The sequence below is a fragment of the Miniopterus natalensis genome, chromosome 4 (genome assembly GCF_054644295.1).
Source record: "Miniopterus natalensis isolate mMinNat1 chromosome 4, mMinNat1.hap1, whole genome shotgun sequence".
In the NCBI taxonomy this organism is placed as follows: Eukaryota; Metazoa; Chordata; class Mammalia; order Chiroptera; family Miniopteridae; genus Miniopterus; species Miniopterus natalensis.
In genome coordinates this window covers 81093512-81115083 of record NC_142084.1, presented here as the reverse complement: position 1 = coordinate 81115083, position 21572 = coordinate 81093512, and the positions used below count along the sequence as shown (strand labels likewise).

Below are 21572 nucleotides of genomic sequence, written 5' to 3'. Positions count from 1 at the left end.
GGGAACTTCAAATGGATGATGTCTAGTCCTCCCAACAACCCCATGAAGTAGGTTTTATTATGCCCATTTTGCAGATTAGACAAGTGAGGATCTGAAAGTTTGAGTAACTTACCAAAGTTCCCACAGCTAATCTGATGTCCGCTCAGAACCTTGAATAGCAGGGGCATGGCATTCAGTGGGCACTCAAATATTTGATGAGTAAATGAAAATGTCTTTATTTGAAAGAGTTTAAAGGGAGCACTGGTCCTAAATGACTCCGACTCCCCCTCCAGTTCCTCAGGGGAATAAATCTTTTTATTTCCATTAGGAAATGAGCTTTAAAGGTCCAGGCCCCTAGGAGAAGCTGCACAGATATAACTGAGGAGCGGACTGGCTGGGGAGAGGGGACTGAGAAATCTCTGCAGGGAAAGCAGGCTGGGAGGAGCCGGAGGTAGATGTCGCCTTCCTCACCTGGGAGCCAACCCCATGCAGTGCACACCCAGGAAATGGCCACCAAGGCCCTGGCTGGCTGGCGGCTAGGGAGGGGTCACCCAGCCTGGATTTTGCTGCCGCCAGGCTAGTTTCATGTCTCTGGGAAGCCAAGCCCCAGTATAGCATGACAAAAGGACAAATCAGCAGAAAGTGATATTCCCAAGGTCATTCAACCTCAGGAAATTAACCCAGTGTGACAGCTGCCCCACTTTGGAGCTTTTATCTTCAGAAATCAACTGCATTCCCCTCCCCCCTCTCCTCCCCCCTCTCCATCTTCCCCTCCCTTTCCCTTTGCTGTTCCCCTTCTTGCTTCTACTTCTACATCCGGAGCTGTGGGTGTGAGCTGGAGGGAGGGGGTTCATATAGGGCCTGGTGCCTCACCATGTGCAGCCAAGGTGCTGGCACTAAGGGCCACCAGATCACCACCAACTCAGTGCCTTTCAGGACAGCAGTGCTGGGATGCCTGCCAGCCAGCACCTGAGCTCAGCAGCCCAGGGCTGGGAGACTATTTTAAATTCTGCCTGAGCCATCGGCTTGCCGTGTGACCTTACACAAGTCCCTGCCTATCCTCCTCACCTCAGTTTTCTCACCTGTCAAATGAGGGAGTTGGCCCAATGATCTAAAGCTCTGAGAGTCTTTCTTCTCCGTTCCCTGCAGCAGGTGCTCAGATGTTGGCAAAGCTTTCAAGCTGAAGCCTGTACTCCAGCCGGAACTGCAGACCTCGGGTTCTGTTAAGGGGGCTTTCTCTGGGTCTGAGCCGCAGCCCTCTGCAGGGGTTGAACAACCCAAAATAAACAGCTAGCCCAAAAGCTGGGGGTGCCCACCACTTCCCAGCTGACCCCAGCAGGAACCCACAGGTGTGAGCCAGCTGTGTTTGGACATCAGCTGTGTCTGAAGACCTTTTGAAAAAAATCTGATGAGCCCAGGGTATGAAGGGAGGCAGCCAGAAGCCATGCACAGCACCTGCTGCCAGGGCACCTGGGGATGCCTGAGGCCGGGTGCTGCTCAACGGAACATTCAGGCTCTGGCCCTGCCTGAGTCCTCTGCAGAAGAGGAGGGATGGGGGCAGCCCCTGGCCTCCAGGTCTTCGGGCACCTTGCTAAAGGCAAGCCTCTAGGAGCCAGACAGACTCCTAAGAAACACAGAAGTTCCACTGGCTCTTTGTGAACTTAAGCAGCCTCCTTTATCTCTCTGAGCCTCCATTTACACACCAAAAGTATGGGAACTATACATATATTCGTTCAAAAAAAAGCACTAGTTCCCTGACCTCCTTGACTCCTTGACCCCTCCAGTTAGCTGGTTTCTGGTAGTAATAAGAATGGAGGCACAGCTTCCCTGCTCTGTGGACCCAGCATCATTCCACCCCCTTCTCTTCCCAGAATCACCTTGACGCTGGCCTGCCCCATGGACTTGAAGAATTTCCCCATGGATGTCCAGACGTGCATCATGCAACTGGAAAGCTGTGAGTCCCTTACATGAAGCCTCTAGAAAGAAGCAGACTCGAGTCCCCTTTACCCACAGGGCTGGCAGAAATCCCCACACAGCTGCTCCTAACTGCTGGACCCCGGGGGATTACTGTAATAGCTCAAAGGACCAGATGAGGGGCTTGGCTCTTAGAAAATGTGTTAGACATATAACTGCCCTTCCACTGTCTGACAGGCCCAGCTCTGGAGCCAGCAGTGTTCTCCAAAGAGGCACTGTTCCATGTCCCTCGGGAACATGCTCTCCGGGGATGAAGGGGAAATAGCTGGAATAAGTCATTGAACTTGCAGGAATGTTCACTCCAGCAGGGGAGACAGATGACTGGCTAACACAGGGCAGTGGGTGGTAATTGTTCTAGTAGAAGGAGGAAACAGGGCAGAAAGCAGGCTTCCTTCGGATTGAGAGGGAGAGACAGGATTGGAGAAGGCTTTATGGAAATCAGTGCACCAGGGTTTTAACAGATGGGGTAGGTAGCAGGATCCTTTGACAGTAAACCCAGAGAGCAATTGGATGAGTCTTAAAAACAATAATTAAATGGAAGGACATGGAGGTTCCTCGTGCACTTGTAGGAAAAACCAAAAGCACAGAAACCGGGGTGGAGCATTTAGGCGGCAGGAACTGATGGGCCATCCCCTTGGAGCACCACCTCTGAAGGGAACCAGCACCAGCCAACACTGAACCTTTTGTGACTTCACCCAAGAGTCAAAGTCCCGGGGCAGAGAGTCTGATTGGTCTAGCTGAGTCACCATCTCACACTTTAATCCCACATGACAGTCCCACCACAAAAGCTTACCATAGAGTCACTCCCAAGGAAAGTCTGCTATGAACAAAAGAGGGAGCTTGCAAGGATGGTGTACAGGCACAAATAGCAGATATCAACTGAACTTGACCATGGAGGTGAGGGGAAGGAGCAACAGGCCAAGCTAAGGTAGGATGCTGGAGTGGTAGGAAGAGAGGGAGAAGGGTTGTGGGGAAAATGTAAACAATTAAACCAGTTTTAACCTGCCTTGGCAGGGGGCGGGGGGAGCGACATGGTATCATGAGTTCCCTTGAGTGTCTGGTGCCTGTTTCTAACCCTAACCTACCCTGACATGGCTCAAATAAGTGCTTCTGGGTGGTGACTGCTCCTTCTTCTGATCCCATCCCAGTTGGATACACCATGAATGACCTCATCTTTGAGTGGCAGGAGCAGGGAGCTGTGCAGGTGGCAGATGGCCTAACTCTGCCCCAGTTTATCCTGAAGGAGGAGAAGGACTTGAGGTACTGCACCAAGCATTACAACACAGGTAGGTGCGAGAGGCCGCCCTCCACAGGTGTCGCCCCCCCTAACAGGGCCAGAGATCATCTCAAACATTCATTCAATCATTGCATCAACATGATGGACATAGCTCTGTATTTATTACTAGTGGTTAAGAAAATATCCTTTGAAACCCAAAAGTTGCAGCGACACTTTCTTCCTATGAGTCCTGGGGCAAGTCACTTAAGCTTAGGCCATAGCTCATCACGACACTGGGAGACAGTCTTCATTCCAAGTAGCAGGGTACCTAACTTAAAATGGACCCAATTTCCAAGGCAGGAGGAAGAGCTGATATCAGGAGGATCTCTAGCTGTCTGTCCCAGAGGAACTGGCATTTCTGATAGGACTGAGGCACAGAGAATGCTCACATTAGACCTCAGCTCAGGAGGCTGAGCAGCAGCTCTGGAGATCAGGAAACAGTGAACTTGAAGGAGATCCACTAGACTGTCAGCTACAAGGCGTTGCAGGAGGTGGGGGGACCACTATTTAGCTCAGCTCTCCACCTCAGGGCTGAAGGGACATGGGAAAAGGGGGCATCCTGCCGGGGGAGACTTCACAGTGAAGCTCCCGCAGAAGAGCAGGCGGATTTCCTTGGCTGGTTGTGGGGAGGAATGAGGGTATTCCAGGCAAACTTAGCAGGCTCAAGTGTGAAAACAGGCTGAAGGCAAGGGATGGAGCGCAGGCAGTCACGGTCCCGATGAAGGAGAAGAAAGAAGGGAAGGGGGATGGAAAAGCAGCTAGAGCTCCATTGTGAAGGGCAGGCTAAAGAGTTTGAACTTTCCCTGCAGGTAATGGGGACCTTCGTGCATGAGGCGAGAAGGAAGGGAAGAAAGGTTTTACGAAGGGAAGTAACAGGATCAAACCATGTTTTGGGAAGAAAACTAGCAGAAGGAAAGAGAACGGTCCACTTGGGCCCACTCTTTGCAACAAAACAGTGAGGGTGAGGTTGGTGGCAACTGACACTGCTGAGCACTAACGATGTGTGAGGACTGTGCTAAGTTCTTCATAGGCACCATCTCTTTCTCTCATCACAGCTACCATACCAGTAAGCAGGTGAAGCAGGTGTTATCATCATCATCTTCTTCTTCTTCACCATCTTCTTCATCACCATCATCATCTTCATCATCTTCTTCATCATCTTCATCACCATCTTCTTCATCATCACTTTCTTCATCATCATCATCTCCATCATCTTTATCATCATCTCCATCATCTTCATCATCATCATCATCACCAGCCCCAATCTTCCAAAGTCAAGAATGCTCTGACCTCAAAGTCTTGTTCCTGTCCACTAGGCTACTTTGCCTTCTCACTATAATTTCCTGCAGGTAAATTCACCTGCATTGAGGCCCGGTTCCACCTGGAGCGACAGATGGGCTACTACCTGATCCAAATGTACATTCCCAGCCTGCTCATTGTCATCCTCTCGTGGATTTCCTTCTGGATCAACATGGATGCTGCACCAGCCCGTGTGGGCCTGGGCATCACCACCGTGCTCACCATGACCACCCAGAGCTCTGGCTCCCGAGCGTCCCTGCCCAAGGTAAGTCCCACTGCCCAAGAGCACAGAACCCCTGGACAGGTAGGAGGACACCCATCTCCCTTTCCTGCCAACGATAAGGACAGCATGAGGAATCAGTCACTATTGCATCATCTACCACACCTGACAGGGTCCAGCATTCTGATCCACCAAAACTTTCCTCCAGATTTAACATTATGTTCAATACAAACACACACCAAAAAGAAACATTATGTTCAATGCAGTGTCCAGACACATTTTGCTCCATTCTCTAACAACATTAGACACACATTCTGCCTCATTTACTATTAACACTTAGCTCCTCCATTCACTTTCAGTGCTGAGTACAACATTTCACTCCTTTCACCATTAATGGCAGATACTTTGTGCTGGGCATCTCCCATGTTCAGGGATTTGATAGGACTCACAGACTCAGCAGACAGTTGGACTCCAGGCTAAGACTTCTTACAGTGACATATTCAGGAGGCACAGCTAGATGACATGGGAAAGAGACACATGCAGAGTCTGGAGGAATCTGGGCAGGCTTCCTTGCTCTCTCCTCCCCCCATGAGGGACCATAGAGCACCCTCCTACCCCAGCAGCAAAAGGCAGCACAAGAGTGAGATGTTTCTGCCCAGAGACACAGAAAGAGAAATTGTTTTGACGTTCATTTAAGATTCAGCATCAAAGGTTTTTACTAGGTGCTGGATGCCTAGCACATACCAAAGTTCCAGACTCCCAGAAGGAAAACGGGGGTGTTCAGCATGAACCATAGTGTTTGGACAAGCAGGCTAGGCACCCTTATCAGTAAAGGGAAGTGTACACACCCCAAATCCAAGTTCCCAGATGTCGTGCAGGGGCCAGCCTTGCAAGCAGGTCCTTCATAAGATAGCAGCCTCATGCCTGTTACATTAGCTCTCTTCTGCACATACCTCGATCTGATTCTTATATTTCTAATGTTAAACACCACATTCTATTACATTCATATTAACGCTTGAACCATATGCTGCTCCGTTCACTATTAACCCTACACACCTCATTTCACTCCGCTTACTAGTAATGTAAGCATTCTGCTTCGCTCATTCTAGGCTAGACACAACGTTCTGCTCCACTCTTCTAAGGCCAGACACAGCATTGCGCTTCATTCATTACTGACAGCAGACACTAATTCTCCAGTCGCCCTCACCGTGAATGCACCATTCTGTTCCTTTCCCCGTTAACACTAGACCTCACATTCTGCTTAATTCACTTGTAACATCAGACATAATGTACTCCTTCATTTACTATTAATGCCAAACACCACACACTCCTCCGTTCACTCGTACTTGCGATGCAACCTTCTGCTCGCTGTGAGTGTGGATGCCTCATTCGGCTGTGCTCTCTCCTGATGCTAGGCACTGCCTCCTCCTACACGGCCTACTGTCACTGGAGACACATTCTGCTTCATCCGCTCAGCACGAGATGCAACACTCTGCGCTGCTCTTAATGCCAGACACCATCCTCTGCTCCCTGCAGCCATATGCTAAATGCAACATGCTGCACAGTGTCCAATTAATGCCATATTTAACATCGTCCTGATTCAGAAAAACTGAAATAATACACAATGAAGCCCGTTACACCCTTCACCCGGATTCCAGTTGTTATCATTTTGCCTCATTTCCTTTATCTCTGTCTCTCTATATAGACAGGGAGGTGGGCAAGGAAGGAGGTAGATAAACACAGTTTTTGCTCACGTATCTGAACGCTACAGACATCATGACAATAAAGAAGGATCACAATGATATTATGACATCTAGAAAATTAACATTAATAATTATTATTGAACTAGGAATAATGCCATAATTTCATCTAACATAAAACCTTTATTTAAAATGTCTGAATTTTCCCCCAAAAATGTCATCAATGGACACGGTGAGGGCTCCAATCAAGAATCCAATAAAGATTCATATTGCATATAGTTGCTCTTTTAATCTAGAGCAGTCTCCCCACTGTTTTTTGTTACTCATGACACTGACCGTCCTGTTAACTTTCAGGGTAAGACACAACATTCCACTTTATTTGCCATCAACACTAGACACTCTCCTCTATTCACCCTTAAAACAGAACCTAACAATCTGCCCTTGGCACGGTTAACCCCAGAGCTGGGATTCTGCCACACTCACCGCAGATTCCTGAAACCAGGTTGTCTGCTCACCATCACACCTGACAACACGTCCTGCTGTCCGTCTGTAACAGCAGACAGGGTGTCCTGCTGTCTTTTCCTTACGTTCGGCTCAACATGTGGCTCCACTCGCTGGTAACACTACACTCACTATTTGGCTCCATTTGCTGTTAACACTCAGCCTCATAGTCTTCCCCACCCATGTTTGTTTGTTTTTTGAAACATCAAATTCAGCGGCAGTTAGGATATTTTCAAAGTTGTACGCTCTTACCACCACCACTTTTTCATCACCCCAAAAAGCACTCATCGCCGGTCACTCCCGGTTCCCCACTCTGGCCAGCCTTTGGCAACCACTAACCTATTTCTCTCTCTATGGGTTTGCGTATTCTGAACATCTCAGGTAAATGGAATCATACAATACATGCACTTTTACGACTGACTTCTTTCATTTAGCGTAATGTTTTCAAGGTTTGTTCATGTTGTGGCATGTATCAATACTTCATTCTTTTTTATGGTTGAATAATATTCCATTATATAGATATATCACATTTTGTTTATCTTCTCAGTTGGTAGGCATTTCGGTTATTTCCACTTTAGGCTATCATAAATAATGCTTTGAACACGTGTGTACAAGTGATTGCTTGGACATGTTTTTTACTCTCATAGATGTATACCCAAGAGTTGAATAGCAACTGTATGTTTAACTTTTTGAGGAACTGCCAGAGTATTTTCCAAAGTGCCTATACCACTTTATAATCTTACCAAGGTCCCCATTTCTCCGCATCCTCAACACCTCTTTATTATGTCTTTTTTAATTATAGACATTTTAGTGGATATAAAGTGGTATCTTACTGTGCTTTTGATTTGCATTTTCCTAATGACTAATAATGTTGAACATTCTTTTCATGTGCTTATTGGCCATTTCTATTATCTTCTTTGGAGAAATGTCTACTCGAATCTTTTGCCCGTGTTTTAATTGGGATATTTCTCTTTTTATTGCTGACTTGTAATAGTTCTTTGTGTATTGTGGATTTTAAACCTTTATCATATGCATGATTTGCAAATATTTTCTCCCATTCTGTGGGTTGTCTTCTCACTTGATTTATAGTATCCTTCATACACAAAAGTTTTTAATTATGATGAAATCATATTTATCTATTTCCTTTTGCTGCTTGTGCTTTGGATAGCATATTTAAGAAACTAATACATAATCCAAAGTCACAAAGATTTATAGTTTACTCTAGGTTTTGATCCATTTTTATTTATTTTTATATGTTGTTTGAGGGAGGTATGTAATTCTTTTCCATGTGGATATTCAGATGTCCCAGCACCATTTGTTGAGAAGGCTGTTCTTTCCCACCATTGAATTTTACATCCTTGTCAAAAATCAATTGACTACAGATGTATAGGTTTATTTCTGGACTCTCAATTCTATTCTATTGATCTATATGTTTATCCTTATGCCAGTACCTCACTGTTGATTACCATAGTAGCTTTGCAGTAAGTTTTGAAATTGGGAAGTGTGAGTCCTCCCACTTTGTTCTTTTTATTTTATTTTATTTTTTAATTCTCACCCAAGGATATTTTTTCCATTGCTTCTCAGAGAGAGTGGAAAGGAGGGAGAGAGAGAGAGAGAGAGAGAGAGAGAGAGAAACATCGATGTGAAAGAGATACATCAACTGGTTGCCTCCTGCACATGCCCTGACTGGGGCCAGGGATCCAGCCTGCAACCAAGGTATGTGCCCTTTGCCAGAATCAAACCCAGAACCGTTCAGTCCACAGGCTGACATTCTAACCACTGAGCCAAACCAACTAGGGCCACTTTGTTCTTTTTAAAGACTGTTTTGGCTATTCTGGGGTCCTTGCATTTCCATATGAACATAAATATGAATTTTAAGATCAGCTTGTCAATTTCTGCAATAACAAAAAAGGAATTTTAATCAAAAATACATTGTGTCCCTAGATGAATTTGGGGAGTATTGCCATCTTAACAATAATAGTCTTCCAATTCATGAATATGAATATCTTCCCATTTATTTAGGTCATCTTTCATTTCATCTGCCTTCTAGACCCCATGGTTTCTATGAGAAATCAGCTGTTAATCTTATTGATGATCCCTTATATGTGATGAGTTGCTTCTCTCTTGCTGCTTTTAAGACCCTGTGTCCTTGGCTTCTAACAGTTTGATTATGACATGTCAAGGTGTGAATCTCTTTGAGTTTACCTTGCTTGGAGTTCACTGAGCTTCTTAGATGTAGTGTTTTTCACCAAATTTGGGGAAAACTTTGGCCATCATTTCTTTAAATATTCGTTCTGCCTCTTTCTCCCTCTTCTATTCTTTAAACATATTTTAGTGCACATGATGGCTCCCCACAGGTCTCTGAGACTCTGTTCGCTTTTCTTCATTCTGTTCCTCAGACAGGATAACCTGAACTTCACTGGTTCTTCTCCAAGTTCATTGATTCTTCTGTCTGCTCAAATATACTGTTAATCTTCTCTAGTGAGATTTTTCACTTATTTTACTTTTCAACTCCAGAATTTCTATGTGGCTCTTTTTTATCATTTATATCGCATGCTCTACTTGATGAGACTTTGTTCTCATACTTTTCTTTAGTTGTTTAGAGATGGTTTCCTTTAGTTCTTGAACATATTTAAAATAACTGATTTAAAGTCTTTATCTGTTAAGTCCAACATCTGGGCTCCCTTGGGGGCAGCTTCTTTGACTGCTTTTTTTCCCTATGAATGGACCAGTCTTAGTCAATTCAGTCTTCTATAACAAAGTACCATGGACTGGGTGTCTCATAAACAACATAAATTTATTTCTCACAGTTTTGGAGGCTGGGAGCCTGAGATCAGGGTGCTAGCATAGTTAGGTTATGATGAGGACCCTCTTCCAGTTGCAAACTGCCAACTTATTATTGTATCCTCACTTGATGGAAGGAGAGTTGGCTAGCTCTCTGGCTTCTTCTTATAAGGGCACTAATTCCATTCATGAGTACTCCACTATGCATGACATAATTACTTCCCAAAGTCCCCACCTCCAAATACCATCACATTGGAATTAGGATTTCAATATATGAATTGGGGGGGGGGGGGCACAAACATTCAGCCCATTGCAGGGTCATTAATTTCTTGTTTCTTTGCATATCTTACAATTTTTTGTTGAAAATTGCACAATTTACAAAATTTAACATGGTATCTCTGGAAATCAGATTCTCTTCCCTCATGATTTGTTGCTGTTGTTGTTTATGTAGTAATTTTATTAAATTAATCCTGAAATACTTGTATTCTTTGTTGTGTCAGGACATTTGCATTCTCAGTTGTGCTTAGTATGGCAGTTAGCCAAAAATTAAACAGAGGTTTTCTTGTCTTGAACCAATAAATCTCCCAGCCTTTGCCCAGGGGCTCTATGTGTGTATTAGGACACAACTTCAACACTCAGCTAAGCAGCTCATAACTTTCCTTAGCCTTCTTCTTCCTACTTGCTTAGCACATCAAGGTTAACCAGAGTTGAGCACTGAGGGCCTTCTCAGGACTTCCCTGGGCATGCACAACGCCTAAGCATGCATGCAGACTTCCAGAAATATGCCAGAGCTTTCCCAAGCCCACTATGGACATTTCATTCCCTAGCTTTTCCTTTTAAGCTTTCTGATCAACCAATTGATCGCCTCAACTGTTACCAACTGCCTCAGGCTGACCTGATGTTCAACCATTGTCACTGTTTTCAACAAATGGCACCAGGGAAAAGGCTGTTCACACTGGGCCAGCAAAGACAGCCTTATTTGTGAGTGGGATGGTTCAGTGACTCACAAGTTAGGTCCCATAATGACCGTTCTCTGGGATAGAGCTTTGAAGAAGCTCCAACTCTGTTCTGCCCCATTGGGATACTGGCTGCCAGGATATTGGCTATCACTGTGCCTGCAAGCTGATGGTTTTCAAGGCTTGCATGGAGCTGGGGGAAGGAGGATGGAAATAGGGGAATTTAAAACACCACGAAGCCCCAAGGGAAATTAAAACATATGTCCATGCAAAAACTTGTACACAGATGTTTATAGCAGCATCATTCACAATAGCCAAAAGGTAGAAACCACCCAAATGCCCATAAAATGATGAGTGGATCAACAAAAAGTGGTATATCCATGGAATATTATTTGGCCATGAAAAATGAAATACTAACACATGTTACAATATGGATAAACCTTGAAGATATTATGCTAAGTGAAAGAAATCAGTCATAAAAGGCCTCATATTTATTACTCCATTCATATGAAATGTCTAGAACAGGGAAATCCGTAGATACAGAAAGTAGATTACTAGTTGCTTAGGATTGGGATAGGGGAATTGGAACAATAGGGAGATGACAGCTAAAAGTTACTAGGTTTCTTTTTTGGGGGTGATAAAAATTCTAAAATTGACTATGATGATGGTTGCACACTATCTGTGAACATACAAAATCATTGAATTAAATGTGTGAATTTTATGGTATATGAATTATATCTCAATGAAGCTATTCTTTAAAATACTACAAAGCTTGCCCAGCTGGCATGGCTCAGTGGTTGAGCACTGCCCTATGATCCAGGAGATCGAGTTTCAATTCCCAGTCAGGGCACATGTATGGGTTGTGGGCTTGATCCCCGGTAGGGGATCGACAAAGCTTGCTGTTCTCGCTGAGATTCAGCTGTCTTTCTTTTTTAAAAAGTATGTTTTTATTAATTTCAGAGGAAGGGAGAGGGAGCAATTGGAACATCAATGATGAGAGTCATTGATCAGCTGACTCCTGCAGGCCCCCTACTGGGGATCGAGCCCGAAACCTGGGCAGAGGTGCCCTGACCAGGAATTGAACCATGACCTCCTGGTTCATAGGTTGTTGCTCAACTACTGAGCCAAACTGGCTGAGCTCAACTCTCTTTCTTAAATGCTCACAGGATTGCTGGCAACCTTTGGCTAATTACCAGCATTCTAAAAAAATGTTTATTCTGACCATTTTGCTGGTTCTCTTGTTGCTTTTAAGGAGAAGAGAGTTTTTTTGAAGCTCTTGCTCCACAATTTTCACTGACATTCTCTACTTTGACATTAGGTACCGCATCCTGTTCCTATCACCCTGGGACTAAACACAACATTCTGTTCCACTAACTAATGATGCTGGGTTCCCCTCCTCCTCTCCTCGGTACTCTTCTGGACACAGTATTCTACTGTCCCCAATATTCTGTCCTGTCTTCTTGATGCATTTTTCTCGTTTCCCTCGGTACCTTCCACCCTAACACCCCAGCTGAGGAGGGGACAGCAGTGGGGGACGAGGGGAGTCACTGAGAAAACTTTCCACCATTCGCCCTCCTCGGCCCTCACTTCCCGGTGCTCTCCCCGCGCCCCACCTCAGGTGTCCTACGTGAAAGCCATTGACATTTGGATGGCGGTGTGCCTGCTCTTCGTGTTCTCCGCCCTGCTCGAGTATGCCGCCGTCAACTTTGTGTCTCGGCAGCACAAAGAGCTGCTCCGATTCAGGAGGAAGCGAAGACACCACAAGGTAGGCCTTTGCGTCGCTGCCTGAGGAGGGACAGCTGGTGGCATGTGCAACAGCTCCAGGCAGCCTAGTCTTGTGATACTTGTTTCACTGGACCATCCTTCTCAGTGGATAAGGCAGGAATGAAATCGGAATTAAGGTCACAGAAGTCCTAGCTTCCTCTCCCATAAATAACCCCCTGATTGGGTCTATAGGCAATCACTCCTTCAACCGTGATAACACTACAGACATTATCAGGTTGCCCCCAAAGACAGAACTGATGGAGCAAATGCTGATGGGGCGAAGATAATGACTAGCTGAAAACCCAAAGCATGGCAGGCTGAGAGGTGCTTCCTGGTGTTTTCTGCAAAGCTTCACTATTTCAGTGGGCTGGGTTCCACCACAAAAGGTGAGATCTTAAATAAAACATCCATATCCCAGGCCTTTGCTTCCTCCCTCCAAGAAAGGGGCATCGAGCAAGATCCTCTGGAGTGGATTCTCTCACTGAGGGATTGCATAAGGGAGTATTTGGCAGGCCATCTCTGAAAAGTCACGAAACTCTGTCAAGTCGGAGGTTGTGTTCCAACCAGAACATGCCACCGGGGAGTGTGCAGCCTGTGGGAGCAAACTGGCTCCACACCCTGGCCCGTAACTACTTTCCCAGGAGAATTTTCCTCCTGGGGATCAGAGACCCTACTCTTCTCTCCAGCCTCATCTTCACATCACCTTCCCTGTGCTCCCTGGACACCGACCACACTAGCCTTTCGCCTAGTTCCTCAAATATACACACAGGGCTTTTAGGTATCGTGTTCTCTCCTCCTGGATTGCTCCTCCAGTGCAATCTGCTTGGTCCTAACCCACACATTTTCCAGTTCTCAGCTGAGGCATCTTCCCTGGTACCTCAGTCAAAGTTTATGTCCTGTACTGAGGTTCTTCTACAGGACTACTGGGTATGGCCGTGCAGGTTGTACCTCACAAGGTCCCCTAGCCAGAGAGGCATCCTTCTCTAAGTCACGCCCTGGCATGGACTATGTCGGCCAGAGGAAAGGATTCCAGTTCATATGCCCAAGAGTGTCATGCCTTTTTCTAATTTGCACAAAGACGCTGTGTGTGCTAGCCAAGGCCATGTTCTCATTAAACCTGGTTTCTTTCCTTCTGAACATTTGTCTTGATTTACAATTGTATATTCAATGATGTGATTGTTTAATGCTCACCTCTTCCACTGAATTATAAGCTCCATAAGGACAGCGGTCATGTCTACTCCTGTTCAGTGGTACATTCCTGGTGCCTCACACAACGCCTGATACACAGCGAACATGTAATAGGAATGTATGGAACAAACAGGCAAAGGAACAAACTAACGAATGAACAAAGAGATGCAGTCAGAGAGCCTGCCTGGAAGTTTTCCCAGCCACACATTAGGGCAACCAAGAACCATGCACTGTCGCCTGCCAGGCCACACCACACACTTGCTACACACCAGGGCCCTAAAGCATTAGATTGACCTATTTAAAATAGCTGAAAACTCAGCTACACCAAAGGACTGAGGGCTATGATGAAGGACTCTCTGCCTCTTTAGCTCTCTTTGGTACGGGACTCCAAGCTAGCCTCTTTCTAGGCCCAGATTTCCCCTCTGTAAGGTGGACTGAAACAGGCATAAGGGGAGGCTGTGGTGAGGGCCAAATCAGATGCCCCGATGGTGAGTGGAGAGAACTAGCTCCATGCTTGCGGTTCTCAGAGTGTGAGATCCTGGCCAGGCTCCTCAACTCCCACCATCCTCATTGGTTAGGCAGAAAGCATCTGTTTCTTGAATTTCCTGGCCAGCCTCATAGAGGATTAGGAAACCTCTGTGACCTTGACCATATCCCCCACCCCATCCCCAAGCAGCGCCAGACGCAGCCGGACATTGTTTCCTGCCACCTGCTGGGTAGAATAGGAATAGCGAGCCTTTGTTCTGTCTTGTCTAGAGAATTTCCCTTCTGGCTACTGGGTGAAATTGATAGTCATCTAACCAGATTACTCCAGTCCACACACCTCCACCCCTTCCACTCCCATGTTTAGCAGATGAGACAGAGTAATTCACCCAAAAAATATGTATTAAGTTAATCTGGTGGTTCCCCCTACATAACCAGAGCCCAGTGGAAACCTTTTCAAACACCCGGGGCCTATGACAAGGGCAGATTCATAATGACAAGCAACAGAGCGGACCCAGCTCCCCACTCTAGTCACCGGGTCCAGCTCCTCCCCTTGGCCCTGGCACACTCCCTCCACTGTTGCCAGTCATAGACGAACATTTATTGAGCGCCTGTTTGCCGGCCACCATCACAATCCTCTCCTCCCCACTTCTGCAGTGAGCATGTTGGCCCAGATTCATTCATTTGTCAAAGATTTCTCTTTTATTGAATTTGTTGGGATGATATTGGTTAATAAAATTATATAGGTTTCAGATATCCAATTCTATAATACATCATCTGTATATTGTACTGTGTGTTCACCACCCCAAGTCCAGTCTCCTTCCGTCACCATTTATCCCCTTATACTCTCTTCTACCTCCTAACAAAGATTTCTTGAGCATTTATTTTATGTCCCAAACCCTTCTGGCACTGGTGGGTAGGATTACAAGCCATTTATTTTTTTTAAAAGGCTAAGTAAGACTAATGAAGATATACAAGTAAACACTTACTTATTCAACAAAAATTGACTAAGTTTTGAGCTTATGTCCAGGAATTATGTTCATATGTTCCCTCTCCCGCCATATGCTTTGCACACCTGCCACTTGCGTTGAACTTTCTCTATTGCCCCTGTGCACCCCCGCCTCCCTGCCTTATGCTCACTACCAACCTGCCTGCTGCCCTGTCCTTCTCACCTCTCCCTTCCCGAGCTAAGTGACCTTGCCCTGTTCAGACGTTCATTCAGTGCTGAGGGGTCAGTGATGTGGCAGACTTCACCTCTGCGTTCATGGAGCTTACAGTCCAATAATGAGAGAGGCAGACGTTAATCAAGGATTACAATGTGGTAAGAGCTTTAAAGGTTGGGGGGTGCAGGGACCTTATAGAGCGCATGCAGGGACACCTAGCCTATCTCTGGGCTCAGGAAAGGCTTCTGAGTAAGAACTAGTTCAGTGAAAGAGGAGTTGGAAGGAGGGCTGGAGGTAGGAGTGTGCTCCGTGCAGAGAGGACAACTTGAACAGGGGCCCGGAGTTAAAGCGAGGGAGTGGGGTGCTTTTGACCACATGGAAATGTTTCGGGGTGACTGGAGCACCAGATGCCAGAGAGACAATGGCACAGATGAGACTGGAGAGGCAGGCAGGGTCCTACCTCAAAGCTCACATGGAAAGAGCACATCCAGGCGTGATGAGAGCAGACACAGCGTCCATGATTCTGAAGAGGGCAAGATCACCAGAAGCTAGGGGAGGGAGAGATGAGGACAGGGCAGCAGGCAGGCTGGCAGTGAGCGTAAGGCAGGGAGGTGGGGTCACAGGGATGATTCAGAAAGTGCAACAGGACTGGCAGGTGTATAAAGCACATGGTGGGGAGAGAGAAAAGCCTGCGCAGGTAAGTGGGAGCCAAGTAATGAAGGGAGGGCCTTGAATGATAGCCTGATAGAAGCTCAGAGGCATGTCTGAGGTCACAACCTCCAGAGACATGGGAACCTGGAGGCAGGAAGAAGCTGTGGCTTCCCTGGCTTGAGGCGAGGCCCACAGCCCTTGCTCCCTCTGAATCATTCACCCCTACCCCCACCCTCACACAAGAAGACATTAACTGTGGCGGGGGTGGGGAGGAGGTCAAGGAGGCAACAGAAGCAAAGCAGGGGATCTCTCCAAATTGTCTCCTGTATTTCCAATAAAGCAGCACCCAGAGTGTGTGCTCATCTCTGATCTCTGATGGTTAGAGATGAGCCTTTGAGGTAGTGACTCTGACCCCACTTGCAGGTAAAAATGCAATAAAATAAACCCTGAAATTCACAGAAGGATGTGACTTGCCTAAGGTCCTACAGCCAGAAGGTAACAGAGCCGCCACTGGAACACATGTCTCGAGACTTCTATCCCCTGGTTTGCATCTGTTTCCACAGGCCAGCGGCGCCCCTCTATAAGGCATAACTCCCCAGCCAGCCAACAAGCCTTCAGGAGCCTGGAAGGTGCAGGGAGGCAGGGAGGACCAGCCGGGCCTGGCCTGGCCCCCAGGGGAGTGCCTTGCAGGGAGGGTGCCCAGCCCCTGTCTTATTTTAAGTAGAGCCCCATGTTGAATCTGTTCCAGGAGGATGAGGCTGGAGAGGGCCGCTTCAACTTCTCTGCCTACGGGATGGGCCCGGCCTGCCTCCAGGCCAAGGATGGCATCTCGGTCAAGGGCGCCAACAACAATAACACCACCAACCCGGCCCCGGCGCCCTCTAAGTCCCCGGAGGAGATGCGAAAACTCTTCATCCAGAGGGCCAAGAAGATCGACAAAGTATCCCGCATCGGCTTCCCCATGGCCTTCCTCATCTTCAACATGTTCTACTGGATCATCTACAAGATCGTCCGCAGGGAGGACGTCCACAACCAGTGACCAGTGACGGGGCGGGGGCGGGGGCGGGGGCTGGCTGGGCGCGGGCGGCGGGGGCGCGCGGGATCCGGGAGGAGGGGAGGGGCGCGCGGGATCCGGGAGGAGGGGAGGGGCGCGCGGCTGGGTCTCTGCGCCACGTGCACCCCGAGAGGCGCCCCGTCCATTCCACCACCGGGAGGAGGGGAGGGGCGCGCGGGATCCGGGAGGAGGGGAGGGGCGCGCGGCTGGGTCTCTGCGCCACGTGCACCCCGAGAGGCGCCCCGTCCATTCCACCACCGGGAGGAGGGGGAGGGAGGGCTTTTCTAGGGCGGGAACGGGGCCGCAGGCCAGGGGCGGGGCGGGGCGGGGCGGGGCGGGGGCGGGGCGCCCACGGGCTGTGCGGTTCTCCCGTCCGGAAGGAGAGTGCACCTGCCCCAGAGCAGAGGGCAAGCAGTGTAATATATGATATATATTCATGCTTAATATTAATGCAAAACCACAAGAACAAAAGAGTTTTCTTAACCTCTCAGCCTAGTAATTGCTTACATTTTTAAAGTCACAGACGTGATGGACAATTTTTCCCAGAGTGGAAACAGTCACAAATAAGCTTGCTCTGGTGTGCGGCCCGCGTTGTACCCCTCCAAACGCTAACGCCTATCCTCACGCCCCAAAGCTACCCCGCCTCTGCTCCCGGAGCCCGGAGCCCGGCCCTGGAACGGGAAGCGGTGGAGAGAACAGAAGGGGGGGCCAAAGGGACGGGCCATTTCAGAGGCGCAAGGACTGAGTCCAGACAACCCCGCCTCTGTCCTCCAGGCTGCGCCCCGCCGGCCCTCTGAGCCCTCCCGCTTCTGCGCTCCAGCACCGGCCGCTTACCCTCCCCGCCACCCAGACATGGCCACCGTGGTTTTTCTCATTATATTGCCAATATGCAATCTTTTTTATGGTTAAAAAAAAAAAAGTAATAATCTCCAGAAATAATTATGCATAGACTGAGTGTAAACAGATGCACTTTTTTCAAATGTCTATTTTTTGGAAAGCCTCTTTGGAATTGCAAGTAGCTGTCTATTTGGGAAGGTGGGGTCAGGGGGAAGGAAACTAGTTTATTATAGAGTGGTTCTGCAGAGTGAAGTTTTAAGAGGTGAAAGGGTGGTATTGAGCTGCTGCAGCTTAGATATATATGGGAGGGAAGAAATGGGAATGTGTAGAAAGCCTGTTCATTGTATTTTGACATTTCATGTACCGCAAAATAATGTGGGAGCTTGGGGGGCAAGGGACGACCCCATTATATTTTTATAAGTTGTTGTTTTTTTCTCCTTTTCGGTGCTTTGTTTAGCTTTAGCATTTAGGAAAGTTAGACAACTATTTCTCTTTCCTTCTAACTCTGATGTGCCAGCTCTGTCCCAGGATAGCCAGGGCACCCCAGAAAGGAAGGAGAGAGTCTAGGAAATTGATCATTAGGGGAGAGAGATCCTGCTGAAGGACCCAGCTGTCCCCAGATGGGAGGCCTGTGACATGGGCTGTGGAGGTAAAGGGCTGTCTCCTGCAGCCAGCAGCCTAAAACTGGCACCACAGTCAGTGGCAATTCCCTCCCTCCGCCCCTCCCAGCTCTGGTCAGTAACCAATACACCGGGGTTACACTTCTTGCTTTGCACTTTAGTGTCTTGGCTCTGGAACAAAGTAGGTCATTGGTGAGACAGCTGACAATCAGTTTGTACTGGACATGGAGTTTCTCTTTGTCTTTAGAGTATCCCCAACTCCGGGGAGACAGAGATGAGACACTGGGAACCTAACTCCTCACTAAAGCACCTCCCCACAGGGAATTTTCTCCTGTTCCCTGAGGCACAATAGCTGATGCCTACAGAAGCCAAGACAAGGATCTAGAAGGGTTTACGTAAAGAAAATGCAGTAAGCAGCCAAAAAAGGATTTGGCTCTGGGCTTTAGGACAGAGCTGTTTACAGTCCGCTCCCAAGGTCAAGGAGTCCTGCCTGCCTTTCTCTGGCCAGTGCAGACCCGAGAACTGAATTGTACTCTAGCTCGGGTGATGTGGGATAGAACCTGGATGGGAGCCAATTGGGTAGGAGTCTCCCATCCAAGACCACCCTTTTCCCACCACAAACTGGTGTCTAAAGGAGGAAAAGTTAAACAGAGGGACTTGAACTACCACCAGTTCGAGGCCAGCATATCTGTCTTTGAACTGCTGTTAGCACCTTTCACTAGCACTTTATTTAAAAGAAAAAAATCATTTTTTAATGAAAAAAATTAAAGAGGCCCTTCTCCCTACTTTACTCGTTAATGGTCTGAATTCAGAAACTCTGAAGTCTAGATAAATCAGGCAACAGAGGCGCCAGGCCTCTATCGGGGACTAGAGACAGTGCCAATTGCTCTAAGACATCCTGCCTCCACCCTAACAGCGAAAACTGCAGATTTCAAACTGGGCTCCTGGAATGAGGTGCCTGGAATCTCTCCGAGACAGAAATCACTGGGCCATTTGCCCGACCTCTGCTGGGTCCTTGAACTTCTGCCACCGTATTCAACTTGTGGACCCACTGGGAGCTGCCAGGTCTAGGTAACAGTGTCCAACAGACGACAGGTTGATCTCAAAGACATAGAAGGGGAATGTCATGGGAATCTTTTCTCAGGCTGTTCCAAACTTGGTACCTCTCACGGAAAACAAATGTGAGCGCATGCCTCACGGCAGCGAAACAAACCTGAATTTTAGTCCTGCCTTTCACATGCTGGGTGACCCTGGGTAAATGACTAAGCTTTCTTAGTTTCTCTGTATACACAATGGGGACAGCGGTGTAGGTGGCCTCTAACCCCCTCCTAGCTCTAACTATGCTTGAACTGGTCTACGGACATTCACACAACAAAACGGTTAATGTCACTTTGATTTCTGAACCTCCCCGGTGGACATGCACAAATACATGCACACGTACATGGACCCACACAATGGTTGTTGCCTTTCCTCTTTGCAAAATTGGCAGATTCCTCTTCCCTCTTGCTCTGCTTTATCAAAGGGGAACCGTGGTGGGGAAAACATCAATCATTATAAAGTCAAAACTAGCATCCTGAATTAGGACGGGAGCTTGCTACAGAAGACACTATCATTAACGTATAATGTCACTGAGGATTTAGCAATAAACTACACGGACTTGATCACTGTAGAAAATCAAATTGGATAATTTAGGCCAAATACTTTTTTGGGTGGCTCCAACAAATAGGACAACACTTTCTGAATTTGCTGTTTAGTTTGTGCACAGAGGATACCATGCCTTAGGAATACACCTGCCAATTCTGTGGGGGTTGGGGGACTGATTTAAGTGTGATGAGTGGTTTGCTGGTGTTCAAACCCTTTACCTGTATAGACCAGTATTTGTGCCCAGACGGAGAATTTTTACTGGCAGAGAGGGGTTGATTTCACCCACCCCCAATACTGCAGCTGTTCCCAGGAGCCGAATTTAGGAGATAGCAATTAAGCAAAGAGATAATACCAGTAACTTCTCACCTATTAGCTTATAATGTATCTCATTTGTTTCAAGAGCAGCCAAAATAAATGGCACAGCTCTGCCACCTTCTGGTCCTTCTGAACATTCAAAAGTCCACTCCACTAGGGCTATAGGGACACAGGACAGCTGTGAATAGAAAGAAGACTGAGCGTGCATGCATACATGAGAGATACTTTTGAACGTAATTCTATCTTTAGTTCAAGTCTAGGAAGAGAAACAGTCATCTGATCCAAATTATCTCTTTTCTAAGCTGCGGATAAATAAGAAATGTATCCCTCTAAGAAGCTCACCAACATTTTTTTTCATAGGCTATTCTTTTTCATACTGGGGAGAAAATAAATATGACAGGAGATGGTTCCCTTCCTGCAAAGTACCCATTTTTATGAGCATCATTCAAAAGAGATGGCCCTGTGAGGCTCTGTGGTGTTAGATTGCAGAGTAGACTGGTGCCCCAGCTAAGCTGACACCATCACAGATAAGTCGGTCTTTTGTGAAAATTAGATTCCTTTATTAATCACAACACACTGAAACAAGGGGATTGAGTTGTCATCGTGTCTGCAGTAATTGCCTCCTAGTTGAAACAGCTGGCTAGCAGAGCACTTGGTATGGTACAATCCGTATCAGCTTTAGGACTGGGGTAGGAATCTGGGATTTCCAGCCACTCCCCGGTCCTGTTGGAAGCCCAGGCTTGGACAATGAACACCACTCTGAAAGCTATCTGATTTATCCAGCGAGCACCTTCTGCACATTCTACCCACCCTCCACCCCCAGTCTGAAGAGACGGCGGGCAAGATCAGGTTTTCTCTGTGGGCTGTTCTCGGGTTAACTAAAAAGCTTGCATTCTGAGGGGCTGGTGAGGTCTGCTGGGGAAGGGTGACTGGATCTCTACCCCTGATATAAAGTATCTCTAATCCATGAACCAACCAGACCAAACATTCTCTAAACAGACAAGCAGGAAACAGGTTCTTCAAATACATTTAGCTTTTTTGCTCCACTAAGCCCCTTCTCTCAGAAACCCACTCCAGAAGTTTGAACTAAGGACCCTCCTATTTTCCTGCATGTCTAGAAACAGGAGCTCATCCTGGCCAGAGGAAGGAATAAAGGGAACGGGC

At 47.2% G+C, this 21572-nt stretch overlaps 1 protein-coding gene across 2 annotated transcripts in view; it reads left to right on the top strand.

Annotated features, from left to right (window-relative positions):
• GLRA1 (glycine receptor alpha 1) overlaps positions 1-16977 on the top strand; it is a 64185-nt gene extending 47208 nt beyond the window's left edge. Inside the window, exons 5-9 of one of the 2 annotated variants that reach the window (XM_087816088.1) lie at positions 1851-1933; positions 3102-3239; positions 4579-4793; positions 12308-12454; positions 16687-16977. In XM_087816088.1, coding sequence (XP_087672214.1) covers positions 1851-1933; positions 3102-3239; positions 4579-4793; positions 12308-12454; positions 16687-16977 — 874 coding nt within the window. Of the gene's footprint in view, positions 1-1850; positions 1934-3101; positions 3240-4578; positions 4794-12307; positions 12455-16662 lie in introns of both variants that reach the window. The other variant, XM_087816087.1, reaches the window with a different exon arrangement.
• The last annotated feature ends 4595 nt before the right edge of the window (positions 16978-21572 follow it).